At 59.0% G+C, this 24,779-nt stretch overlaps 10 protein-coding genes across 10 annotated transcripts; 6 read left to right on the top strand and 4 right to left on the bottom strand.

The window, feature by feature from the left end:
• Positions 1 to 2,683: 2,683 nt before the first annotated feature.
• Positions 2,684 to 3,835, top strand: IUM83_18102 (uncharacterized protein; the record flags this gene model as incomplete). Its single annotated transcript, XM_067943084.1, has 4 exons — positions 2,684 to 2,858; positions 2,952 to 3,217; positions 3,310 to 3,503; positions 3,562 to 3,835. The coding sequence occupies 4 exons, from the start codon at positions 2,684 to 2,686 to the stop codon at positions 3,833 to 3,835; spliced, it is 909 nt and encodes a 302-aa protein (XP_067780820.1).
• Positions 3,836 to 3,951: 116 nt separating this feature from the next.
• On the top strand, positions 3,952 to 4,538 carry IUM83_18101 (uncharacterized protein; the record flags this gene model as incomplete). Its single annotated transcript, XM_067943083.1, has 2 exons — positions 3,952 to 4,198; positions 4,369 to 4,538. The coding sequence occupies 2 exons, from the start codon at positions 3,952 to 3,954 to the stop codon at positions 4,536 to 4,538; spliced, it is 417 nt and encodes a 138-aa protein (XP_067780763.1).
• Positions 4,539 to 5,206: 668 nt separating this feature from the next.
• IUM83_18100 (uncharacterized protein) lies at positions 5,207 to 6,631 on the top strand (the record flags this gene model as incomplete). Its single annotated transcript, XM_067943082.1, has 4 exons — positions 5,207 to 5,362; positions 5,437 to 5,631; positions 5,724 to 6,387; positions 6,462 to 6,631. The coding sequence occupies 4 exons, from the start codon at positions 5,207 to 5,209 to the stop codon at positions 6,629 to 6,631; spliced, it is 1,185 nt and encodes a 394-aa protein (XP_067780821.1).
• Positions 6,632 to 6,650: 19 nt separating this feature from the next.
• On the bottom strand, positions 6,651 to 10,287 carry IUM83_18099 (Cleft lip and palate transmembrane protein 1; the record flags this gene model as incomplete). Its single annotated transcript, XM_067943081.1, has 5 exons — positions 6,651 to 6,851; positions 6,922 to 7,800; positions 7,864 to 8,136; positions 8,277 to 10,037; positions 10,114 to 10,287. The coding sequence occupies 5 exons, from the start codon at positions 10,285 to 10,287 to the stop codon at positions 6,651 to 6,653; spliced, it is 3,288 nt and encodes a 1,095-aa protein (XP_067780812.1).
• Positions 10,288 to 10,784: 497 nt separating this feature from the next.
• On the bottom strand, positions 10,785 to 14,078 carry IUM83_18098 (Transmembrane protein; the record flags this gene model as incomplete). The annotated part of the gene is made up of 4 exons (XM_067943080.1): positions 10,785 to 11,848; positions 11,932 to 13,492; positions 13,552 to 13,812; positions 13,890 to 14,078. The coding sequence occupies 4 exons, from the start codon at positions 14,076 to 14,078 to the stop codon at positions 10,785 to 10,787; spliced, it is 3,075 nt and encodes a 1,024-aa protein (XP_067780811.1).
• A 900-nt stretch (positions 14,079 to 14,978) lies between these two features.
• Positions 14,979 to 16,229, top strand: IUM83_18097 (putative lectin; the record flags this gene model as incomplete). The annotated part of the gene is made up of 1 exon (XM_067943079.1): positions 14,979 to 16,229. The coding sequence occupies one exon, from the start codon at positions 14,979 to 14,981 to the stop codon at positions 16,227 to 16,229; it is 1,251 nt and encodes a 416-aa protein (XP_067780810.1).
• A 249-nt stretch (positions 16,230 to 16,478) lies between these two features.
• On the top strand, positions 16,479 to 17,837 carry IUM83_18096 (putative lectin; the record flags this gene model as incomplete). Its single annotated transcript, XM_067943078.1, has 1 exon — positions 16,479 to 17,837. The coding sequence occupies one exon, from the start codon at positions 16,479 to 16,481 to the stop codon at positions 17,835 to 17,837; it is 1,359 nt and encodes a 452-aa protein (XP_067780809.1).
• Positions 17,838 to 18,099: 262 nt separating this feature from the next.
• IUM83_18095 (RxLR-like protein) lies at positions 18,100 to 19,739 on the top strand (the record flags this gene model as incomplete). The annotated part of the gene is made up of 2 exons (XM_067943077.1): positions 18,100 to 18,397; positions 18,490 to 19,739. 2 exons carry the CDS (start codon positions 18,100 to 18,102, stop codon positions 19,737 to 19,739), a joined length of 1,548 nt encoding a protein of 515 aa, XP_067780808.1.
• Positions 19,740 to 19,823: 84 nt separating this feature from the next.
• Positions 19,824 to 20,561, bottom strand: IUM83_18094 (pre-rRNA-processing protein ESF2; the record flags this gene model as incomplete). The annotated part of the gene is made up of 1 exon (XM_067943076.1): positions 19,824 to 20,561. The coding sequence occupies one exon, from the start codon at positions 20,559 to 20,561 to the stop codon at positions 19,824 to 19,826; it is 738 nt and encodes a 245-aa protein (XP_067780807.1).
• A 286-nt stretch (positions 20,562 to 20,847) lies between these two features.
• Positions 20,848 to 21,623, bottom strand: IUM83_18093 (Myb-like DNA-binding protein; the record flags this gene model as incomplete). The annotated part of the gene is made up of 2 exons (XM_067943075.1): positions 20,848 to 21,459; positions 21,582 to 21,623. 2 exons carry the CDS (start codon positions 21,621 to 21,623, stop codon positions 20,848 to 20,850), a joined length of 654 nt encoding a protein of 217 aa, XP_067780806.1.
• Between the last annotated feature and the right edge of the window lie 3,156 nt (positions 21,624 to 24,779).

Below are 24,779 nucleotides of genomic sequence, written 5' to 3'. Positions count from 1 at the left end.
ACCCAGTTCAGCAATACGTAACCGGTTCAGCTGTATTACCGATGGAAGATCGATACCGTTCTTGTTGCACCAGGGCGAGCCTCGAGCTCCACACGCTGCCCAGGACGCCTCCACCATCGCCGCCTAGCGGAGATATGCCCAGGACTTCTTCCGCAGGCGTGACCTACGTGATGCATGGCAGCAGTGCCCGAGTAGCTGGTCCGTGGGTGGAAGGAGGTCCCAGCCACGCAAGGTGAACGGGGTGCGTTTTGGTGGGGAAAGGACCGATCGCACGATGGGTAACGCCTCATCTTATTCCCGCAGTTCTTGCTGCAAGTCCAGCAGCTCATGCTGCTGCCAACAGCCTGACGAAATGCAGGCCGGGTCACTGGACGAGCTGTCCATGGGGCAAGCGCCACCACGATATTAGCGATAGAGCGCGCTCGCAGCTCCCGACACAAACGGCTAGCCCTCGCCCCTGCCTTCCTGACTTTGCAACACAACGACCATTCCACGAGGACACTTCCGTTCGCCCAAGCCGTCAAAACGCCCTGCAGAAAGGAGGTTTGCTCGTCTAAATCCAAGCACGCGAGCTGCTAGTTACTTTGTGATCGAGGCTGAGACAAAACTTCCGCCCGATTGAGCGCCGCAAGAACGAATTCTAGCTTATTTGGACTCGGGCGCCGTGTGCAGCGACTTGCCCGACCAGCGCACCGGCGTCAGACACGGATACTTTCTGCCGCTAGTGCTCGGATCGCGCCACGACGAGACGCTCGTTTGTTCAGACCGACCGACTCGAGTGCAGGGCTCGCGTTCTCTTGACGGCGGCCACTCGGCAATTCACTCACTCACCGTACAAAGAATCCCCAGCCTGGCCCAACCATGATCTCCCCGAGGTCATGCAGGAGCTGCTCGCAGTGCGGCAGGTGCTGCATTATCTACCGGAGTCGCAGAGCACCGAGAAGGGCTGGACACCCACGAACAGCAGCTCTTCTGGATCGCGCTCACCATACCCCAGGGCCCGTGGACTGCAATCGCAGAGTACATCGGCACCAAGACGACAAGGCAGGCCATGACCCATGCCCAGAAGCTGCGCCAGAAGCTGAAGAGATGGAACACCCGCCTCCGCAGCAACCCAGACGTGAGCTCACTTATGGACGCTGTCTCAGTGAGTTCGGACGGCAACGTGACGGTATCAGCTAGCGCGTCGCACGACGTTCCTCCGACTTCTGCATCCTACCCGATGGCTCCGACGCCGCCACAAACAGTACCGGGTTGGACGACCGGATCGGAGAAGGCGAACATGAGTGCAGGGCCGCGAGCAGCACAGCAGTTATACAGCTGCGGTTGGCATTGGCGGAGCACTTCCGCCTCACTACCAGGTGCCACTCATGATCGGTCTTCGTCAACATGCCCAACACGCAGCGTTGGCACGCACCACATCACCGCAGACCACAGTGCACGACGAGTTACATGCAACAATTCCTCACGACTTTCTCGACGAGCTGGTTAAGGCTCTTTCAAGCGAAGATGCGGACGACGAGGAAGTAACGGAGGAAGAGCTCCAGGAGCTGGATGATGGAGATACTGATTCTAACCCGACGAAATAGAGCTACTTTCAACCAGCAAGCGTTCGTTGGTCGTGGTAAGCGTAAAACTTGGCCGTCCGTTGAATATGTACGTAAAACGTTGTCTAACTCAACTAAACAGCTACTTTCACGCTTTTGACTACCATAGATATTGTCAACTTCTCCGTGACTGCGGTCAAGTCTCGCCAACGACAAGTCCCGGTGGTGGTGGTGGTGCTGTTAACGAGTGATTATCCTCGACGAAGGCACGAACGCCGCCGAGGTGGACGACGGCGGCATTCGTGTCGCGTCACATGGCTCGATCACGTCAGCTCAGCCCTTGTGCAGCCACTGGGTGTTCGTTGCACTGTATGATGGAAAATCGCCAACGGAGCTCCAACTCGTCGTGGCAGAACTGCATCAAGTCTTTGGACTGTGGAAGTTCGATCAGATGCTGACAAGAACTTGGGCATTTCTTTGGATCTACGCTGATCGCGCCTACCGAGTGCGCTCTACTGGTGAACCACCGGTGTGCTGGTTTGGGCGCTACGCACCAGCGCACAATTTTGTAGGGAACTTCGCCGAAGACTTGATATGCAATACTACACGCAGCTGGCTGTGTTAGAACACGATCGGAGATGTTCGTGTACACACTACCGATTGAATTGCACTGAAAGGAAGACATTTGTGAAGTTGGAATGGCATTGGTATAGAATTAATTAATCACTGTCACCTCTCACAAGCGCGATCGCATCGGGTGAAGCACACCTTGCTGTCGATTTCGACATCAATGTCGAGATGGACCGCCTAGGTTGAATCTGCTGGTCACGGAATGACATGCACCACTCTGATCCTCGACAGCTCCATGCATACTCCGACGTCGACCACCTCCAAAGTATCTCTCCGCCCCGATGTTCGATGTTCGAGGCTGTGGTCTGGTGTGGTGAATCAACAGAGTCATTTCTCCCTCAAGGTCAGGCAGCGTTGACACGACACAACCCACCAGGACCGGATGAGTCAACGGCATCGCTCAAGGCTACCCTCATTGTGTGCATGAGGCACATGGTAGAACCCCCTTTCTTCTCATTCCTGATTCCGCGCGTCGAGCAGCCAGCGAGTCAGAAGGAGACCCAGCCATGAAGCGCGAGGTGGAGCTATCGCAGGACCAAGAGCTCTGCCAGGACAGAACGCTGCAGGTGCTGGATCGGGCGCTGCACGACTACGAAGCCTCCGCGTTGTGGGCGCTGGGGACGAACAACCCACGACGGATTGGATCAGCGCGGCTGGAAGAAGCTCCGGTCGCAGACGGATGTATCTCTCTACGCGGATCACAGTACTAGCGACCCTGCGTGGATGTCTGCGATGCGGGTGACGAATGGAAGCACCCGATAGCTGTGGTGGCAGTCGGACATGAGCTGCTCGCTGGACGACTTGCTGTTCGGAATGACAGCGTCAAACCCAGCCGAGACGAAGCTGCGGGCAGTGCTGTTGGACACAGAAGTTGCCAGCGAGGACGTCGACGTCGCGGCGCGACGCCCACTCAAGAGGAGCCTTTCCGGTTCATGGGCGTCATGCGCTACGTGACAACCGTGAGTAAATTCCGACGCCCTCGCGAGTTCGTGCTGGCGTGTGCAAGAGGAGACGTCACCGCAGCGTCAGGGGCGGCTCGGGTACGAGATCAACCAGTCGGTGGCGCTAGAGCAATGGCCTGCCAGAGAATCGTTATGCCGCGGACAGTTAATTCAGGCGCGCGTGCTGAGAGCTGCCCGACGGCTCTGTTGGGGTCTACTACAAGCTCATCGTGGACGCCAAGACCATCATGCCCGACAGCGTCGTCCACACTGCGATCTGGAAGGCTGTGCAGAGGTTCTGGGAGCTGGCCCCGCGCTGCATCGAGACCAAGAAGCTCAGCTGCTGCGTCGAAAACGCGCGTTGCACCTTTCCAACCTGCAAGCAGTGAGCCGCTCCATGGACCCGCTCACTGCGTGTGCTCGCTGCCCGATCGACGCCGCAGAAGCCTCAGCAGCGTCACCACGTCGCTCACGCACGGAACAGCCCGAAACTCGTCCACGCAGACGTACTGGTGCGTGCTGTGCACGTCGTGGCTGTGCTCCAAGGCCAACTGCTGCGAGATCCGGCAGCTCGTGCGCGTCGACCGCGCCACGCTGGAAGTGCACCAGCAGAACGTCACGCTCTGCGCCAAGTGCGCGCGCCTCATCCGCCGCAAGAGCGCCAGCGAAATGGCACGCTGCGCACTTCAACATGAACGTCCCCAGATGTCCTCCTAGATGGACCCATTTTTTGGGTCACCTTTTTGGGTCCATGTTTGGTTGTATGTAGCAATCATTTCGATACTGTATAAACTGTATACTTAATCCAAGTGAGTTCCTATCCTCGTGCGAGCATGGCGGCGTCGGGACAGCTCTTCCAGGGCACCGCGTGGCTGCTGCTGGAGCCCAAGACCACGTTCTACTCGCCCCGCTACAGCTCCGAGGCCTTGTCTGTGCGCCGGCAATCGCTGCCGTTCTGGGACCGGCCGCAAGTGGTGCTGCAATTGGGTCAAACGGACTTCCTGGTGCAATTCCGGCCCGGCGGACGCGGCCAAGCGCAGCGGAGACCCCAAGGAGACCAAGAAGCTGCTGCAGCTGACGGTGCGCCCGCTGGACGACGTGCGACGCGCCCAAATGTACCAGACAGCGGCTCGGGCCCAGGTGCTGGAGCTGTTCGTGGACGTGGAGCACACGCGAGCGACTGCTGCGCTGTTTGCGCGGAGAGCAGCAGGAGGAGGTTGAGGCGGTTGAGCCCGGGAAGAGGCTGCTAGACGGCGCCTTTGCGGCACTGGAGAGGGCGCAGCAGAGTCGGGACAAAATGGCAGCTCTGGAGCTCTACAAGGAGGCGGAGAGCGGGTTCTACGAGGCGGAAAAGGTGGTGCTCGACGAGAGGTCGAGAGAGTTCCTGCGAGCCAGGAGGAGACTTGCAGAAGACCATTAGGGGTCTGGAGAGGACATGCTTGGGGCGGCTACTTTTGTTGCTCCAGCTCAAGTGGTTGCTTCCCCGGCGACGCCACAAGTGAAGGAGGTGGTAACGGCATCTCCTGCGATGGACATCAGTGCACGGTTGGAGGAGCTGCGCCGGTTTGCTGCGCAACAGGACGCCGTAGAAACTCAGCAGGGCAGTCGGACGGACCTAGCAGCTCGACTAGCAGCGCTGAAGAGCGAGAGGGCTGGGCCAGCTCCTCCAGTGGATGCTTTGGCCGAGCGATTGCGCCGACTGCGTGGCGATAATGGACCAACTGAAGCTGGACCTGCCATTGGAAATGAACGGAAGAGCGCGGTGGATCGTATTATCGAACAAGTGACCGATGAGATCGCTTTGGGTATTGAGGATGATGGGGTCGACGAAGACGAGGACCTGGGGAGCGACCGCGACAGCAAGAGCGATGCTTCAAGCATCTCAAGAAGTTCTCACAGCAGCACTGAGACCAGTAACAGTAGAGAGAGAGGACAAGAAGCACCTGGGTGCGAAGAAAAAGTGACGAGAAGGAGATCTGGATCGAAGGCTTGGGACGTTGACAAGTCCTAAAAATACGGCAAGAAGTCGTGTGCCATCGTTCTCATTTTCTCCTCGAGTTATCGTTTATTTGTCCTGAGCGAGTCAGCATGGAGCATGCTGTGCATCTCGACGGGGAGAGGCTACTATCAGTGCTGGAATCAACCGTCCGAGACCTCGAGTTGATCGCGACACTCCCGGAGAAACCACAAACGAAAGTTATCGCTGCGTTTCCATCTGAAACGCAAGACGCACTGCATCGTCAGGTAAACGAGCTGCTGCTTCTACCCATGCATGCCCCATGAAGCTAACTCACGATCGCTTCTAATGTACTTTTCAGTTTGTCGTCGAAGCTTCGCTCCTACACTTTTTGGCGCTGCAAAGATTGCAAGATGACGAACGCCCGGAGACAGAGGACTATGGAGAGGACAGTGAGGAGGAACTGCAACAGATCGAGATGCAGTCTATGCTGTCTGGTCCAGTAGCAACACGTCTGTTCCCTAAGAGCCTGCATCAGCTACTGAATAAACTAAAGGTACGCTTCATGTTGTCAATGGTTCTGCATTACAGCCCACAAATTCGTATTAATATGCTGTTGTTCTTGCATTTATCATACACAATAGGAAGACCGAGCAGCTCGGGACGCTGCGAAAGCTCAGCTCAACTACCGTGTCACCAGCCATTTCGCAGTTGACGCAGGCATGGATGCAGCTAATTATCAACACGGATACAGCACTGTCGACCAGCTTCGAGCAGGACGAACGGTTTGCGTTGAATCTACGCGACAGCATGCTACGGCTCCGCGAAGTCGAGGACGACCGTGACCAGTTGGCTTTCGAGCTTACTCAGGCTCGTGAAGACCGCATAACGATGTTACAGAAGTTCACAGCTCAGCGTACTCGACTTGAAGCTCAACTCCGGGATACCAAGCGAGCAGCCGATGACATTCTAGGCCCTGCGCGCGATCGCGAGGAGTATTTGCAAGCGGCGCAGTCTAGCTTCGAGACCCAGAATTCAAATGCGCAGGAACAGCTCGAAGCAATTCAACGCACGATCGTGCGAGTGACCCAGACTAGTCAACAAGCAGAGGCGGACGAGCGGAAACATGCACAGCACGATGCTACGGAGCTGCGTGAGCTTGTAGAGCTCTACGATGAGGATATGGCGAAGCTGGATGCTGAGATCGAACTGGAGCGAGCCGAACTTGAGCGTCTCGATGGCGCGAACATAAAGTTTGCGACGCACTTCGCTCGCATCGATAGAGATCGTCGAAACATCATCGAGGAGCAGCGTGCGATCGACCTGGCAGAACGTCTTCGTCGACTCCGCGAAGCTAATCTGTTCGGCTTCATCCTTAGAATTCAGGCTGTAGTGCGAGGATTTCTCGTGCGACGGCGCGTTCGCTGGATGCCCAGCGTAAGAGACGCAAGCCCAGGAAGAAGGGCAAGAAAGGCAAGAAGAAACCTAACACCAGTCCGACGCTGAAGAAGACCGTCAAGAAGAGTGGCGTCAAGGTTCGGAACAAAAGGCCTTGAGTTAGCGTATAGCAGGCAGCTATTTCTTCTTCTTCTTGCCTCCACCCTTCTTCTTCTTTTTCTTCTTCTCCATCTCGGCCTTGGCTGCAAACTCGGCGGCTTTACGAGCCGCAATTTGCCGTAGTCGATCTTCTTCCATCTTGAGGACTCGCTGTCGCTCTTCTTCGAGCATTGCGCGGTCTTGCTCGCGCTCTAGCTTTCGCTTTTCCATCCATTCCTCCTGTTCATAGCCACAGACAACGATCAGTACTGCGATCACGAAGTACCACCAGCAGCTTGCACCAGCGTACATCTTCCTGTCGTTTTGCCAGCTTGTCCTGCCGTTCGCGCTCTTTATCTGCAGCTTTCCATTGCGCCTCGCGGAACTTGAGCTGCTGTAGTTGCTGCTGCTCGAACACCACCCGGTTCTTCTTGAGCTGAACATCGAGGGAAACGGCGTCTAATGTGGCGATACGGTTGTTCCCCACGTCCAAACACACCAGCGTGGTGTTGCCAGCAAGACCAAGCGCCAACTGCTTACCGCCTTCGCCTCCCAGCCTTGTTCGCCAAAGGTTCAACGTGCGCAGCGTCTTGTTCTTCGCAAGCATGTTGCCCAATGCCGTCACCCCGGAAAAGTTCTTCTCTTCATCTGTTAAAGGATTGCTCTCCAAGTTCAGGTACTCGAGGCTTTCGTTCGTGCTCAGAGCTTCAGCCAGATCCTTGGCAGCCAGTGGCCCCAGACAATTACTCTCGAGTTCAAGACGTCGAAGTGACGTGTTGCGCTTCAGAAGCAAGGCCAACCATTTCCCCGTTGCATCATCGAGTGCATTTCGACTCAGATTCAGCGACCGCAGCGAATGCGTGAATGCCAGCGTTTTGCAAAGTGCTCGAGCTCCAATACTATTCACGCGAAGGTCCGCGTGCTTCGGGGTCTCATCAGCTTTGGCAAGCCCAAGCCACACCTCTAACTGCGGGTTCTTGGCGATCTCCTCGACTTCTTCTCGTACTTCCTTCTCGCGCTCTTGTCTCCGTCGATGCACAGTCTCGCGTAGATAGCTCTTAGCAGCGAATTGAATTTTCTGCTGCATGCGCGACTCCTTCTCCGACGTGTGCTCACGATTGAACTCTTCTTGCAGGCGAGCCGCATCATCGTTGTAGAATCCCTTGGGCTGGATGCCGCGGTCAATCATCTACACAAAAGCTGTATCATCAGCACGCAAACGCTGTTCAAGGCATTCAATCGCAACACGTACCTCCCGGCGGATCTCGTTCTGCGCAAGAGCGAACGCATCGGGAGGAGCGCTATCATCGGGCGTGACGCGGGCCATGATGGCCTCACGGTCCACCGCGGACAACCGCGAGATGTCGATGTCTGCGTCATCGTCCAGTGCCGGTTCCTTGCCGCCCATGCCGAGCCCCGACGACAGGTCCAGCATCTTGGGTGCCGTGCTCTCCAGGTGTCTCTTGCCGTGTGACGTCCTCTTGAACGCCCGACCTTTCACCCTGAGCGTTGCCAGCAAGATACTCTGGAACAAACAAACAAACAAAACAAAAACAGCAACAACCGCAAGCACAACGATGTCATCTGCAGCAGGGCTGGGTTCTGGATTGCCGCTTCTTGATCTATCTATCTTCAATGCTACAGGATACGATGCACCTACTCCACCAGCTCCGGCTCCTTCTTCACGATGTCGTCCTCGAGCGTGTTGGCGCGCTTGGACATGAGGTACTCTGTCGATGGCGGGGTGGACGGTGGCGGCGGAATGTCCTCCGTGTCGTCCACAGCAGCAGCAATGACCTCAGCACTCGCATCAGCAGCCAGCTCGGGCTCGTTGGCAGCAGGTGTCGCAGCGCCTTCAATAGCATTCGTTGCATCCTCATCCTCGATGGGGCCCTGACCAAACTCGTTCGTACGCTTGGCATCCACCGGGTACTTCCAGCGCTGGTAGAGGTAGATGAAGAAGATGAGGTCGTCGCGGAAGCAGCTCAATCGGTGCATCCACGGCATCTTGATGACGAAGGCAAACAGATCGTCGATGAATGTGTTCAGGGACTTGTACACCATAGCACGCCATGGCAGGTGCGCCACCGACTTGAGCTTGTAGTTGATGTACAGCTGAGGCGTCATCATGATGAACCCGAACGCGTACACAAAGCTCGTAAGACTTGAAATCACCCACGAGTACCAGCCCTTGTGCACGCCGTATGCGAGGGTATACGCAGCCTGGCCGACAATCAGCGGGTACAGCACGTACGACAGGTGAGCCACCGCGACACGGTCGTGCTCGGCAGTCGGTGACTCCTCGTAGCTCTCCACGCCCGACACGACGAGCTTGTTGTCGGCGTCGCGCGAGAACACGACCGCCTTCTTGATCTTCCACACGTCAATGATCAGCGCAATGCCCGACTGCACCAGAATGAGCCACGACGTGTCGTTGTCCATCAGGTACAAGAAGATCACGAGCTGGAAGAACGTGTTGAGCACGATGGTCCGCAGCGACAGGCCCACGAGCGACTTCTGGTTCTTCCAGAAGCTCACGTCGTTCTTGAACGCCAGGAAGTCGAACAGCGAGTGCAGCAGTGATACCACCATCGTGACCGCCAGCAGGTACGGGTTGGTCTCGATGAACATGCTCTTCATGTTGTCCGTGTCGCGCCTCGAGGACGCGCCCGTGGCCTCCTGGTTGCGGAAGTTCTGCTCCATCTGCGTGTACAGCGCGTACTTGTACATGGGCAGCGGGTAGAAGGAGATCTCCAACGGCAGCGCCGTGAGTGTGTCGTTCACGGGAATCAGGTGCTCCTCCAGCAGCCAGAACTCGTTCAGGAACAGCACAGGCGAGTACAGACCCGCCTCTCTGTCCACCTCCATCTCCGTGGACACGAAGGGCGGCGGCGGCTGGCGCGCCGAGTACGTCGTGTGGTCCACCACCGGGTTGATGTAGAACGCGGGCTTCCACATGGAGATGTACACGTCGGCGTTGGCGGCGGCTTCCTCCTCCTCCTTCTCCTCCTCTTCTTCTTCCTGCTGCTGCTCCTTCTCCTCCTCCGCAGCCGCGAGCAGGTTGCGCTTCTTGACGATCTTGGGCGGCGGGCGGAAGGCCGTGAGCGCCACCGAGCGGTGAACGGAGCTCATGGCGTCGAACGACGCGTCCGCCGGGTTGGGCGAGTGGCCGTCCCTGGTCAGGAACACATGCGCGTAGAGCGAGCCGTTGGCCAGCAGGTGCTCGTCCACCGTCACGTTCATCCGGCGCAGCCACACGCCGTCCTCTCGCGCCGGGTTGGGCGCGGCGTCGTAGGCGAGCGCGTCCTCCTCGAGCCAGCGCAGCGCCTCCTGCTCGCGGGCCACGGCGTCGCCGTCGGCGGCGTCGGCGAAGGAGAAGTGCGCGTCCGGGGTGACATACACTCTGAGGCTCACGGGGTCCCCGGGCTGGAACGAGTTGCGCAGCAACTGCTGCTGCAGCTGCGCCGGGGGCCACTATTGGGGATTCCGCACTCTGCGCCACGGCGGACGGCTGCGACTGCGGGTGCTGAGGCTGCGGCGCGAACGTGTTGACCACCGACGTGATGGCGTAGTAGATGCACAGCATGCGCAGCATGGGCCACAGGCGGTCCATGAAGCTATCCTGCGCGGGCGCAGCGGCGCCGTCGGCGGCGGGGGCAGCGGCTCCGTCAGCCATGGCGATGGAATGCGCTTTAGACCTGCAAGAGGGGGTGGGCAGAGAGCAGCATACAAACGTCAAGTGAGCTGGAAAGCAGAGTTTTGACCAATGGGAGGGGGATATTTGGGTGACGTACACTCACTTCGCTTCAACGTGTTGCAGGACGGACGTCATTGACGTTGCTGCTGCTGCTGCTGCCTGGCGAATATGAAATGCTTATCTTCTTGTCTTATGACGCGACGGTACGCGGGGGAGGGGAAAGCTAAAGCTACTCACATACTAGGCATTAACACCACTACGGGCGGACGGCGGCGACGAGGACCCCTGCAGCCGCCGGCAGCAACGCAGCGCAACGCGGAGCTGCCGAATCTAAGGCGAGGGCGCGGCTGCTCGCTCGCGGGTTTGTACAGGCCCTTGCGCGCTCCCCTGGTCCGTCCTCCCGTTTGCCAGCGCACGAGTCCGCGGGGATAAAGGCCACCGTCGCACGCCGCCGCTGCTGCTACTACTTGAAGGGATTAGATCCACACGCCTTCGTCTTCCTCCTCTTCCTCCTCTTCCGAGTCTGAGTCCGAATCCGAGTCCGAGTCGTCCTGCGGGTGCAGGCGGTCCACCATGGACATGCGCTCCTCCGCCTGACTCGTTAGTTTCTTAAATAAACTAATCTGCTCCTCGCTCAGGCCGTCGTCATCGTTGGCGTCGTCGTCGTCGTCGTCCCCGATCATGCTAATAGACATACGCGCACGCTCGATAACGCTGTGAGCCTCGTCCAGCTGCCGCGCCAGAGCGAAGTTCTTCTCCTCCACTTCACGCAGCACGTCCTCCTCGTCACTCATGTGCATCTGGTCTTCAGCCTCCTCATCCGAATTCACATCAGCGTAGTCGTTGCCACCAGACGAAGACGCTGTAGCCTCGGTCCTCGCCGTCGGCGAGGCTGGAGCCATGGCAACAGCTGCAGCAGTTGCCGCCGCTCCGACCGCCACTGCCGCTGCCATTTCATGGTGGTGCTTAGCAACGGGGGACGGTGCTGGCTCTGGCGAAGTGACAGGCGATACCGAAACCGGCACAGGAGGAGGCAAGCACGAGTCCGCGCTGATGGAGCGGCTCAATGCCAGCGGCGTATCAGTAATCGGGGACGCCGACTTCGATTTTGTAGAGCTGCCATGTCCGTTTCTAATCTCAGAGTCGTGGTTAGACAGCAAGTTGCCCATGGACGAGAACGGAGTCATGCCAGGGTGTGCGTTCTCGCTCGATGCCTCAGCCATAGTACGCGCGCGCTGGGCGCTAAGTTTCTTGGCCAGACCAAGGTTACCCTCCGCGCGAGCGCGCTCTTCTTCTTCGAGCAACGCCTGCGCAAGTTCCTCCAAGCCCCGGCGCTCGCGCCTTGAGCGCTCTGCGTTATTCTTGTGTAACGGCCGCTCAGGCATCATTGAGCCTGAGCGACGAAGCTCCTTAATCTCCATCAGCTTGCGCTCAGCTTCAATACGGGCCTTCTGCTCCTCAGCCTCACGGTCCTCAATGGTCATGCGACTCACAGGCTTTGACAGTGCATCTTGCACAGCCTCTTCCTCCTCCACCTGCACTGGAGTGGGGCGGGCGGGGTGGCCTCCACGGGTGCTGGCGGATCTGCAGCCTTGACTGGTGCGGAGGCAGCATTGTCCTCACCCGGGGTGGACCCAGAGAGGTTGAGGAACTTGTCCCAGCAGTCCTTGCAATAATACTCTCCATCATCATCCATGTCCAGCTTCGACTCGTTCTCCGTAGCACCACACTCAGCACAGAACTTGGCGGTGGGGACGACTACAGGGATACTCATCACGTTTTGCAAATCGTCCATAATTTTCTGCACATGATCGTTGTCCTCCATCACGGGTGGCACGATATCCACTTCGGTGTAAGAATCGCGCTTAAACCCTGAAATAACACCAGCCAACTCGTGGATCACGTTGTTCTGACGCTTTACCACCTCTTCAGGCTTGTGCCGCACAGCCAACGCCAGCACGCGCTCACGTGATTGTGCCTCGAGAATCTCTTCATACTTCTTCGCTTGGCTCTTCACCTTCTCCAGTGCCTCTTGGAGTACCTTAGCCTCCTGTTCCGCACGTGATAGCGCCTCCTTCGCTGGTGTGGTGCGCTCCGTCTTCGCCTGGTTCGAAATGCACAGCTTTGCCTGAACTCGCAACAGGTGCGCCTCCTTTGAACCTTCTTCGATAGCGGTAATAGGAATACCCGCAAAAATTGCGTGGTCCAAGTCCGATCCCTGCGACGCTGCCACCAACTCGCGTGCAACATCCAGTGGAATACGCTTTTTCCGCTTTTGCCGCTCACGATCAGCGCGTTCACGATCACGGTCAGAGCGTTCACGATCAGATCGACTAACTCGTTCGGTTCTGACTGGCGGCGGCGGCGGTCCCACCGGCTCCGTGGGAGGAGCGCTGTTGTCATACAAAGGTACGTGCTGACGACTCGACACCTTCCTGACTTCACGCTGCGTGCCAGGGTTGGAGCGCACCGACGTCACGGACGCCACCGACATCATCGACTCGCGGCGGCTCTTGCCTGGGCGGAAGCGCAGTACCGCTGGCTTCGGCGAATGCTTCAACATGCGCAGCGTGTCCTGATACGCCTCGCCGTCCACCAATGTGCCATTCACCGACACAAGTTCATCACCTACCTGCGCGTTCTGCAGTCCACTGGCGTTGCCCTTTCCTGTAAGCTTACTCAGCACGGGGACGTCGCGGTACCCTGGTTTCAACTTGAGACCCAGGTCTCCCTCGCGCCACACGATGTCATACGATCCAATGTCGCTGGGGATGCCGCTCACGCTGCGACTGCCGCCGGGAGACTCCTGCGAGGAGCGCTTGCGCGAGAGGCGGCGCCCCATGCGCTTGAACTTGAGCACCGCCGGCTTGCGGATGGTCTTGAGCAGCGAGATGGTGCTGCGGAAGCCCAGCGACTTGGTCTCCTGGCCGTTGACGGCCACGAGAATGTCCCCCACCGTGGCCCTCTCCATGCCCGTGCCGGCGCCCTTGCCGGTGATCTTGCGGATGCACGGCACGTGGCAGTCGTCGTCGTCGGGGCGCAGGATCATGCCCAGCGGGCCCTCCGTCCACACCACCGTGTACTGCTCGCGTCTGCGCGCCGTGGAGCTGGCGCTGGCGCTGGACGGGGACTTGCCCGACTCGGACCACGCCGTGCCCGTGGAGCCGCGGCTGCGGCGCGAGAGCTGCGCGACGGGTCGCGGTAGGCGGCGCTGCCGGGCGTGCCGCTGAAGGCGCGCGGCACGCGGAAGCGCAGCGCGGCCGGGCGCGGGATGGTCTGCAGCGTCTGCACCACGTGGTCGTAGCCCTGGCGGGCCGTGTCCATGCCGTTGATGCTCACGAGCATGTGGCCCACGGCCACCTTGGCCAGCGCCGCGGCCGAGTCCTGGCGCGTGATGCGGCCCACCACGGGCGGCATGTCCTCTCCCAGGTCGGGGCGCAGCGTCAGGCCCAGCGGGCCGTCGCCCCACGTCACCTCGTACTCCATGCGCTCGTCTCTCTCCTGCTACAGGCCACCAAAGCGCGCGGTGTGTGAGCCTCGGGTGTCGCGCGGAGGTCGCGCTCGCAGCGGCGGGTACGTACGCGCGCTGCTGCTGGTTGTGCTGCTGCTGGCTGGCTGGTTGGCTGCCTGCTGCTCGGGCCGCGCGAGAGAGCTCCTTCGCGTTCTTCTCCGCGCCGCTCGCCTTCCGCTGCTTGCTGCGCAATGAGTCCCGCCGCCGCGGGAGAAGCTGGGAAAACCTCGGGCGCGAGGTTTTTCGCGCGGACGAGCATAGAGCGTCCGCTTTTCCCTATGATGCTGGCGCCGGACACGACGGCGGACCGGCCGGCGGCTCGCCATGATAGGCAACGCTGGGAGCTGCTGCTGCTCGTTGCTTCCGAGTTGCTTTGCCATTATCCAGCATGTGCATGAGCACGAAGCTTGTGCAGCATGTATTATATGCACGATGTAGAGATGCAACGGGAGAAAGGCAGCGCCAGTGCGTTCGGACAGCGTCAAAATCAGGTCGCCGACGCCTTTGGAACGGAGACAGCGGACCATGGGCGGCAGGCCACGCTGCGTGGTCCGGCTAGCGGGCGGTCTCAACGCATTCGCCGGAATGAAGTGACGCTTGAAGCACGCGGGATGGTTGGTGGACAACTACACGTTGGCGCAGCATACTGTACAGTACACATACTCTGCGTGTGTGATGACACCATCGACGCCGCCATCGTCGGGCTATCCACGTTTGCAGTCAGCGCTCACCGAGAGTGCCGACCTGCGTGTTGCCCGTAGGATTCACAATCTCGAAGATATCCTGGGCGCCTTGATTGGCAAGTTACCCTGGCAACACATCCCGGGGCCAGGGCCGAGCGTGCCGCACGCTGTACCGGTAGTGAGGTCGCTGTGCCGCAGAACAGATAGCAGCAGCATAGGGCGGCAGCCCATGCGCAGCAGCAAGCGGCAGTCAGGAGGCGACGACAAAGGCTCCATGGACTTTGCTGGTGCCAGTCCAGCGTTGTGCGGTAATCGTGAGTCACTCGGTGGTGTGACGCACACTTTTTTGCGTTTTTCACACAACCCTGCCATATCCGTTGCATCATTTCTGACGGGAGACCAGGCCCTGAAATGCAGCAGTCGCTACGTGGCGTCAATCGCAAAAGCCTGCTCTCCCCGGTTCCTATCCGCCCGCCATGAAGGTCTGCGGCCTGGTGTTGCTGCTGCTGTGCGCGTGCGTGGCGCTGCTGGCCCGCCACGCGGCCGCCGAGAAGATCGAGGACATGTCGTTCAAGCCGCCCTTCGAGCTCGTGGACGCCGAGGGCCGCCGAATGGTCAACACCACGTGGTCGCACGGCGGCAACGCGGACGTCAAGAAGCACTTCATCCGCCTGACCACCGACCGCCAGAGCAAGCGCGGACACCTGTGGCAGAAGAACCCCGTGGGCCGCGACGAGCTGGCGGCCATCCTGACGTTCCGCGTGTCGGGCCAGGGCAAGCGCTGGTTCGGCGACGGCATCGGCCTGTGGTTCACCGGCCAGAAGGTCTTCACGCCTGGCGTGAACCACGGCTTCACCGACAAGTACACGGGCGTAGGTGTGGTCATCGACACCTTCAACAACCCGGAGCACAAGGGCGGTCACAAGGACGTCAGCATCTTCGTGAACGACGGCACCAAGAACTACGACCAAATGTACGACGAGACGCGCGCCGGGTGCAACGCCGCCGTGCGCTACCACGAGCAGAGCGCCAACTTCGACCCGGTGCACAGCATCTCGCGTGTCAAGGTCAGGATCGACAAGACCCGCCTCGTCGTGGAGGTGGACGACCACGCCTCCGGCCTGTGGGTGGCCTGCCACGAGTTGACGCTGCCGTTCAGCGCCGATTGGCTGCGCACGGCCACGATCGGCATCACGGCGTCCACGGGCGCGCTGGCCGACAACCACGACATCATCCGCTTCGACGCGTACTCGGAGTTCGCGGACTCGACGATCGGCATGGTGGACTCGGAGGTGGTCATGAACTCGGTGTCCAAGGACTACAAAAAGTGGATGGACTCGCCCAACTGCGGCACGGACTGCCTGATTGCCGTGTTGCAGAAGGAGCTGTCGAACTTCCGCATCGACGCGGAGCACCGCTTCTCCGACCTGAAGGAGAAGACGGAGAACACGGTGGCCAAGCTCAAGAAGCAGGAGGGCGAGAACGAGCGCCGCGTGCGCGAGATCGAGGCCAAGGTGCGGAAGGGCATCGACTCATCGTTGGAGAACACCAAGAGGGTGCTGGGCGAGGAGGTGAACGAGAAGATCACCAAGCAGCTGGAGGAGAACCCGGACATCGCCAGCGGTGGCTGGAAGACGCCATTCGCGCTGTTGTTCATCGGCCTGGCGGCGGGTGCGGCCTACGTGTACCGCAAGTACCAGTCGCTCATGAAGTCGCACTTGCTGTAGGTCCGTCGGTGAGGTCGGTTGGGTGCCTTGGGGCAGCGACCTCGCGGCAGCCAACGTTAATAGTGTCCTAACCAAGTAAAGTGCACATTCGCTGTCGTCTACTGCTTCCCAATTCATCCGTGTCAACTTGACACGTCAGTCATACCTCGGGGATAGCCTCCTGCCTGCAACATCTGGGTAATCAGTGCAGTTTCAGTCGTGCACACGTCACAGTTTCCAAAGATCGCTGTGTGGGCCACCCCATGTAGGCTGATCCCTCCAGCAATTTGTACTGGGTCTGCCAGGTTTCCTGCCCCACGTGTCATCCTCCTCGGGCATTTCCAGCGCTTCCTCGCCGCACTCCGCCGCTCTACCGCCGGAGAAGTAAGAGAGAATGCTCCACCGCTTCGTGACGCTGCTGTCCGCCGCGGCACTGGCCGCCGTGTCGGCCGCCCGCTGCCGGGCCTGACCTTCAAGCAGCCGTACGAGGTGGTGGACTCGGACGGCCGCCGCCAGATCGCGGACGGCGTGCTGTACGGCGGCAACACGGAGGTCAAGAAGAACTTCATCCGCTTGACGCCCGACCGCCAGAGCAAGCGCGGCCACATCTGGAGCAAGGGCAGCATGGACAGGGACGAGCTGGCCACGGTCATCACCTACCGCATCCACGGCCAGGGCAAGAAGTGGTTCGGCGACGGCATCGGCCTCTGGTTCACGCACGAGCCTCAGTGGAAGAACGGCGACAACCACGGCTTCACGGACAAGTACGTGGGCTTCGGCATCGTCCTGGACACGTTCCACAACGTGGAGCACCGCGGTGGCCACAAGGACGTGACCATCCAGGTGAACGACGGCACCAAGCGCCTGGACGACCTAAACGACGAGAGCAAGATCGGCTGCGACGCCGCCTTCCGCTACCACGCCAACAGCGCCAACTTCGACCCCGTCTACAGCTCGTCCCGCATCCGCGTTAAGGTTAAGGGCACGGCGCTCGAGGTGGACGTGGACCCGAATAACGCCGGTACCTGGACCGAGTGCTACCGCGGCAACCTGCCGTTCCAGAGCGACTGGCTCCGCCGCGCGACCTTCGGCATCTCGGCGTCCACCGGCGCCCTGGCCGACAACCACGACATCCTGCGCGTGCAGTCGTTCGACCAGATCAACGACGCCGGCCTGGGCACGGTGGACGCCGAGACGTGGTCGCACAACTACTCGAAGGACTTCGTGTCGCTCATGGAGAGCGACGTGTGCGACCAGTCGTGCAAGGTGACGATCCTGGAGAAGTACGTGACCAACTTCCAGGTCGAGACGGAGCACTGGTTCGAGATGCTGCGCGAGCAGACGGACAACACCATCAACAAGCTCAAGGAGAAGGAGCGTCAGAACCAGCGCAAGATCCAAGCGTTGACGGACCGCATGACGACTATGATGGACAAATCTATTGGACTAAAGGCCGCCGAGATGCGCTCCAAGGTGAACGACAAGATCGCGACGGAGGTGGAGGGCGAGCTCACGGTGGCGCGCTCCAGCTGGCGCCTGCCCTTCTTCATTATGCTCGTGCTGATCGCCGGCGGCGTGGGCGTGGCCTACCAGAAGTACCGCAAGCTTGTCAAGAGCCACCTGTACTAGGGCCCCTTAGCTGTTGAATGTGGTCAGTTGTAGTGTTCGCCAGGCGGGGCAAGTGAAGCTAGCGCTGGCGCCTCCGAGTGTAGAGGCCGCAATTGCATAAGTTTCTTGGCACTTGGCAGCAAATAGATACCGGACAATTCAAAGTCTGAAGGGCTCAGCTTGAAAATCTGTGACGTGTGAAACTCATTCGATCGATCTTGCGTGTGGACAGTTTTATTTTGCTGTCGTGCATTTGTGACGCCATTTGCCAAGAGCTGCGACGATGGGGAAGCGCACGCGCGTGGGCGGCTTGCTGCTGCTGCTGGTATCGGCCCTGGCGCTAGGCTACACGTTCTGGGAAGAGCTGCAGACGGCGCGCGAGACGCTGCAGCTCACGTACGCGCACCGCTCGCTGAGCGCGGATCGCGATGCGCCGCTCAAGAGCGTCACGGTCTTCCGCAACGGCTACTCGACCGGCGGCGTGCAGATGGAGCTGAGCGCGGAGCTGCTTACCGCTCGCACTGCGGAGGGGGAGCTGGCGGCGTATCTGTCGCAGTTCGTCGCGGTCGAGGGCTGCACGAGTCCGTCGAAGCTGAAGACGGCGAGGAGAGGGAGAACGAGAAGGAATACACCACACCTGGCGCCGTGGCGGACCGCGTGTTCAACGGACAAGGAGAACTGCTGCAGACCTACGCGGACATCCTGTCGGGTGACCGACTGTACCTCGTGGCGCCGGGGCTGCACTTCATGTGGCCCTTTGTAGAGCTTGGCCACCGCGTGACGGTGACGTCCAAGGCCAGTCCGACCAAGGAGCCGGTGATCATCGAGTCCATCTCGGAGTCCCCGCGCACGTTCCGCCTTCACAACTTCTTCAGCGGCGAGGAGGCGGACAAGTTGGTCCAGCGCATGCTGGAGATCGATGACCCGGCAAACAAGCTGCAGCAGTCGTATGTCGGTCCCAACGACAACAAGAACAAGAAACAGTTGTCCAAGCACCGCACGAGTGAGAACGCCTTCGACACGGTCTCGGAGACTGCAGTGAACATCCGCAAGCGCGTCTTCGACGTGTTGTCGCTTGGAGAATACCAAGACGACATGTGCGACGGCCTTCAGCTGCTGCGTTACCAGCAAAAGCAGGCGTACATCGCCCACGAGGACTATTTCCCGTTGGGCCCGGTTCTCGACGACGACTTCAACTTCGATCCGCACAAGGGAGGTTCCAATCGCTATGCGACCGTTTTCCTCTATCTTTCGGACGTTGCGCGTGGTGGCCAGACGGTGTTTCCACTGGCAGATATGCCGAAGGACCTTCCGGCCGAGTATGGCCACCCGTCGAACGCTGCTCAGGACTACGAAGCCACTGGAGCCGAGCTGTTTGAGCCGGGTAGCTGGGAGATGGATATGGTGCGGAAGTGCTCTACTAAGCTGGCGTCGTACCCCTCGAAGGGCGGCGCTGTGCTGTTCTATAGCCAGAAGCCGAACGGCGAGCTGGACCCGATGTCGCTACACGGTGGTTGCCCCGTGCTGGAGGGCACGAAATGGGGTGCCAACCTCTGGGTCTGGAACAGGCGGCGTCATGGCTTGGATGTTGACGACAGTGCCTGCAAGGTGACCTTCACGAACCCGACGTCCCGTGAAGTGGGTCTCTATTGGTCTGGCACACTCATGACCACCCTTGCAGCGAACGGCGGTAACATCGTGTACAACTCGTTCACAGGCCACCAGTGGGTCCTCAAGGACGGCGATAACGTTCTGCTCGAGGTCCTGGTCGATGCCAAGGATGGCAGCGAGCAAACTGTCACCGTTCCCGCAGCAGGTGAAGAGAATTCTGCTGCGGAATCCACGGCTGAGTCGACCGAGAAACCCAACACTAACACCAAGGCGAAGACGAGCGATAAGGGCAAAACCAAGGACGAGCTGTAGACGGCAACTAGCTCGTATTGCATGTGTCATCATCATCAAAAAGGGGTGCAATTATCTTTACGGCATTGTGTTCTTCTCTGGGCTCTAGGCCACGCGGCGTTTCTTGCTCTTGCTGCTGGCGTCGAAGACCTTCTCAAGTAAGCCGTTCTCGCCCAGCGACTGGTTCTGTTTGCTGCTGGCGGGCGCCTTCTGGTGGAAGGTGCGGCGCACCTGCTGCATGGCGTCGTGTGCTGCGACCCCGTCCTGCTTCTTGTCGGCCTTGCGCGCCTCCATCTTCTCGAACTGCTTGGACTGGTCCACGCGCTCCAGGTACGCCTCGTTCTCCTTCTTGGCCTGCGCGATCTCCATGCGCAGCTTCTGGTCGCGGATGCGGCTCTCGTACGCGATCTTCTCGGTCAGGTGGTCCCATTTGAAGCCCTTGAGGTACTTGAGGTTCCACATGTCGTCGTGGTAGTAGTCGCGCTTGCGGCCGCCGATCTGCGTCGTGTTGAGCATCTTGGCCACGCGCTTGGCCACCTTCTTGTCCTCGAACTCGATCCAGCCCTCCGTGTACTTCTGCCGCCGATTGCCACCCGCGCTCACGCGCTTCTTGTGCAGCACCTTGTCCTCCGGCACCAGGTAGATGCGGTTCAGCTCGCCGTACTTGGCCAGCAGCGAACGCAGCTTCTCCGGCTTCATGAAGGGTGGCACGCGCGCGATGTACACCACGCCGCGGCGCTCCGCCTTCTCCTTGAACTGCTCCATCTTCTCGCGCGACAGGCCGGCGAGCGCCTTCGCCCTGGCGGCCTTGGGCTTGGGCGCGTCAACTTCCAGCGTCGACATGGCTGCAGCTGGAACGCAACTCAATGCTATTGACTGGCGGCACACCGTTTCGCGTTTGTGTACAGGTTGTGTGGAGAGTACACAGAGTATACACAAGTTCAACTACGACATCAGTTTGATGCGCATTGAAGCTATTCTCACAACGTGTCTGGGTGTATTTACCTACTTGTTTATGGTGGTGTTAAATTAATGGGAGTATGTGCAGTTCGTGCAGAACGCAACGATAGATAACATGCCGGCCGTTCGGGTCCAGATATTGGTACTTGTGTGTGAGCGAGCCCAGCTTTTAGTCGCCAAGGAAGTCGAACTGCGAGCAGGACGCCACGATCTCCTCCAACGAGTTGGTGCTCCACATCTGCGGCCACGCTGAATCGCTCACAGGCTCGTCGTAGTCCGCGAAGATCTCCATGATGTCGCCCTCGGTCTTAGCGCCAAGCCAGGCGGCGCCGGCGTCTAGTGCCAGCGAAAAGAGCGAGTCGTCCGCCACCACCGGCGCGAACGGGTCGCTGTTAATTGTATTTGCACCTTCGTCAGCAGAGCGCGGCGAGTCAGACTGCTGCTTCACCAGCACGGGGCGGGCGGGGCACAGAGAACACGGAAAATCCGTCACCTCGGCCATGACAACGTCTAGTTCTGGCACGTCCTGCTCGCGCGCTGCTGCAGGCTGCGACTCTGCTACGACAGAGGTTGCTGCTGCCTGTTTCTTGGTCTTCTTGGCTTTGTTCTTGTTGCGCAGCCCGCGCTGCTGGCGCTCGTGCTTCTGGCGGTACTTTTGCGCGTGCGTCATGGTCTGGCGCGAGTCCTTGGTGCCCACATAGTCGGCGATGGCCTTCCACGGCCCGGACGGGAACACGTCCAGCGCCACGAGGAAGCGCTCGTGCTCCTCGCGCGTCCAGGCCTGAGCCCCAGACCGGCAATGCCCTTGTTCTTCTCGGCGGTCGAGCGCGCCTTGTGCGCCGCCCGCAAAGCGCGCGAGCTCTTGCGCAGCGTCTTGAGCAGCTGCGAGTCGGAGGGCGGCACCGCCTGCACCAGCTCCTTCTGCACGCGCTTGGTGATCGTCATGGCGGCGGGACTGAGTGAATGGCTGTGCTGAGTGTGCGGCACTGGGCAAAATGAGAAGTGGCGTTGCCCGCGGCGTGCGCGTTGCAGTTTGACGCATGTATCATTCACGGGTCTCAGTTGCCTTTTGTGCCATGAGTACCCGCGACGGCAGACGGTCAATCCGCAAAACGCTATTCCACAGCCCCAACAACACCCGGCATTGGCCAATGGTAGGCGCGTCGCAATAATGTATATTTTATGCGATAGATACACTTATCACCTCTGCGTTGCTTCCAACGATCGGGTCAGGCATATCTCCTCAAATGACAGCAATTGTGACCATGTGATGATACTCTAGATCACAGGATTATGGCTCAATAGAGAGTTTATCGCATGCGTTTTGGAGGTCTCTCTCTCTGGTCGCAAAAGGAGGTGAGGGTCGTTTATGGTTCTCTTTCTGACCTCTTTTTGGCGGTAACACGTGGTTACCGCTTCACTTGGTTTTCGTATGGACAGGTTCACATGAGCAACTCAAGCCAGGCATTTATTTTTCACGACTTGTGATACGCAATGGCGCCTGGTGCACGCTGAAGTCGCTGATAGACCACACGCCCAGGACTAACAAGACCGCAAGTGTATGTACAACTAGAATCGGACCTTCATTCTTTTTCTTCCAAAATCCAATTACAGGCTCAATTTTCAAACAATTTGAACAATAATAAAAGGGGAAGGTTTCACTTCACCACTTTCATTACTCTTCAAATTGTTTCTTACTTCGAAGTATCTATTGCTGAGCGTAGCAAACAGCGTACTGAGTTGCCTCGACTTGCCCCGTGTACAAGCGACAGCATTATTTTAATAATTAAAATAATAGTAACAGCGAGTCTGGGGGTGGCGTTAACCGTGGTCTCTTTCAAATCCTAGTATGTAAATTTATGATACCAACGAAACCGAAGCTGATGTTGCATCGCTCTGTGTTTCCAAAACAAACCGACTTAGACTATAAATCATTTCGACGCACTTCAGCTGCATAGAATTCCGGCCTACTTCGATATCTGCATGAAATTTTGCAAGTCTGATCCGAAAAGTGACGTATTCTTTCGCCTCTATTGGTCAACTCAAACTGGAGCGACGTTATTAATACTACGTACTTGCAGATCCACGATCCCAGTGATCCGAGATGTGGGAATGCTCCACCGAAAAATATCAACAGGCGAAAACACAACATACAAAACGTAAAACACCACCAGGACGTTCCAGTATCCTCGATCCCAAACGCAGTTGCTTGCTCGGATCTCGCGTGCACGTTCCCGTATCTTTGTAATTATTAGAGCTTGTCAAAGTTGAACACTAACTTCACTACAACTGTACTCCTTGTAATGAAGACAATGCACGCATAGCTTTTCTGGATTCAAAATACAGTGTATTTACAGGTTCTTGTCTTGCTTGAGTCTCTTTGAGGAAGCAATGCAGGACTCTGGCCAGTGGCAAAGGTTAGTAGCCACTCAGACAATCTCGCTGAGATTTTTTTTCTCGTGTAGCCGATGCGTTCCTTCGCATCTGCCAACGCAACACCCCTGTCCAAATAAATATCGTGTTTGGAAGGTCGCATTTAGTTAACACGTGCTTATGGCCCAAGATTCCATGGCGTCCATCGGCGCGCTGGCTGCAAGCCACGTTGCTACGGCTTGCATGCGCGCGGCAGCGGCGCGGTGCCTGCCACACGAATTCGCGGACCCTGAGCTTCTCTGCTTAGTGGCCACGGCGTGCTGGGCTCGCGCGGCGTTTTCGAGCGGGCTTGCCTTTGATTCTCGCAGTTACGGCGGTTCAGCAGCCTCATCGTCGCTGTTTTCCGCGCAGTCGTCGAGTGGAATGCGCTGTGCTGTGAAGACAGTGGGTGATCCGGGTGCGCTGCTTGGTGTGGTTCAGCTGCTGGGGTACTCAAACCGTTCGTCAGAACACGCCGTTCGAGAACGGCCAAGATCCAAGTTGCACTGAAGCAGTCGCAGCAGAAACAGAAGCTGCGATGGGTACACGCTGCTGCTGCTGTTGCTGCTGCTGCAGGTGGCGAGGGGATACATGTATAACCGAGTCGAGCGTCGGACCGACAACTCATCCTGCTGCTACTGCTGTACGAGTCCTAAAAGATCCCCGACTGGCGCCCAGAGGTCGTCGCCGCCGCTGGAGGAGGGAGGTTTCTCCTCAGAGGAACCTCATCAGCATCACAGGTGGCCGCTGCTATGACTTCACGTCCCCTGGTGCAAGCGCAAGCAAAGTCGGCGGCAACTTGGAAAGGAGTAACGAGCGCCGCCGTCGTCGGCCGCCGCCAGGATAGTCGCGCTGCCTCAAGCGAGCCTCGCCCGTGCTCTCCGCAGCGCGACATTTTGCAGCGAGCGCGAGGCCCTCTTCACGACGCCCTCGCCGCGCCTCTGCTGGACCACCGAGCCGTCCTGAGCCGGAGACACGTCTCCGGCGATGACCCGAGTCCCGGGTGCAGCGCTCGCCTCGCCGCGACCGGACGATGCCACCGCCTCGGTGGCCACGTCGGCAACAGCGGCCTGAGCCTGGCGCTGCGCCCGCCGCCGCCGCGTCTTCGCCTCGCTGATGTGCAAGAAGAGCTCGCTTGCGCTTCAAAGTCCGCAATGCGGACTCTGCAAGCGCTGGGGGATCTGCTGCTAGCTGCTGCTGACGGGACTCGCGCTCAGGCACCTTGACCGCGCCTGCGCAGTGTCGGTAAACTTCTCGGCCGTTTCCAGCGCAGCAAGAAGGCACGAGCTGATTGTGCTTTGCACGCGGCAACGCGAGACCTCCTGCCAGCAATGCTGACCCAGCGTGGCTGCGATCGAGCGACGGCGGGTTGCTCGCGCGCGGATACATGTACACAGCGGCGTCTGCGACGTGCTCCGCCAAGGTGCACGCCGATGAAGAGGCGAGATAGAGCGAGCGTGCGTGCACGCTGCGAGGAAGCAGCGCTCGGCCACCGCGGCGCGAGCGCGAGCATCCTGTATCCAGGATATCCTGCGCTGGCCGATGAGATATTGCGATATGAAGTCCACGCCGGAAGATTTTGCGGTGGCGGCGACGGCCGTGTGAGGCCACAGCCGCCAGCAGCTCCTAGCGCGCTCATTTCGCCAGCGTGCCCGAGTGATATGGCTCCAATTACCAACTGACTTCAAC

Source organism: Phytophthora cinnamomi (genome assembly GCF_018691715.1).
Source record: "Phytophthora cinnamomi strain GKB4 chromosome Unknown Contig125, whole genome shotgun sequence".
In the NCBI taxonomy this organism is placed as follows: domain Eukaryota; phylum Oomycota; class Peronosporomycetes; order Peronosporales; family Peronosporaceae; genus Phytophthora; species Phytophthora cinnamomi.
Note: the sequence above shows the minus strand (reverse complement) of the source record. Positions and strands in the feature narration are given on the sequence as shown.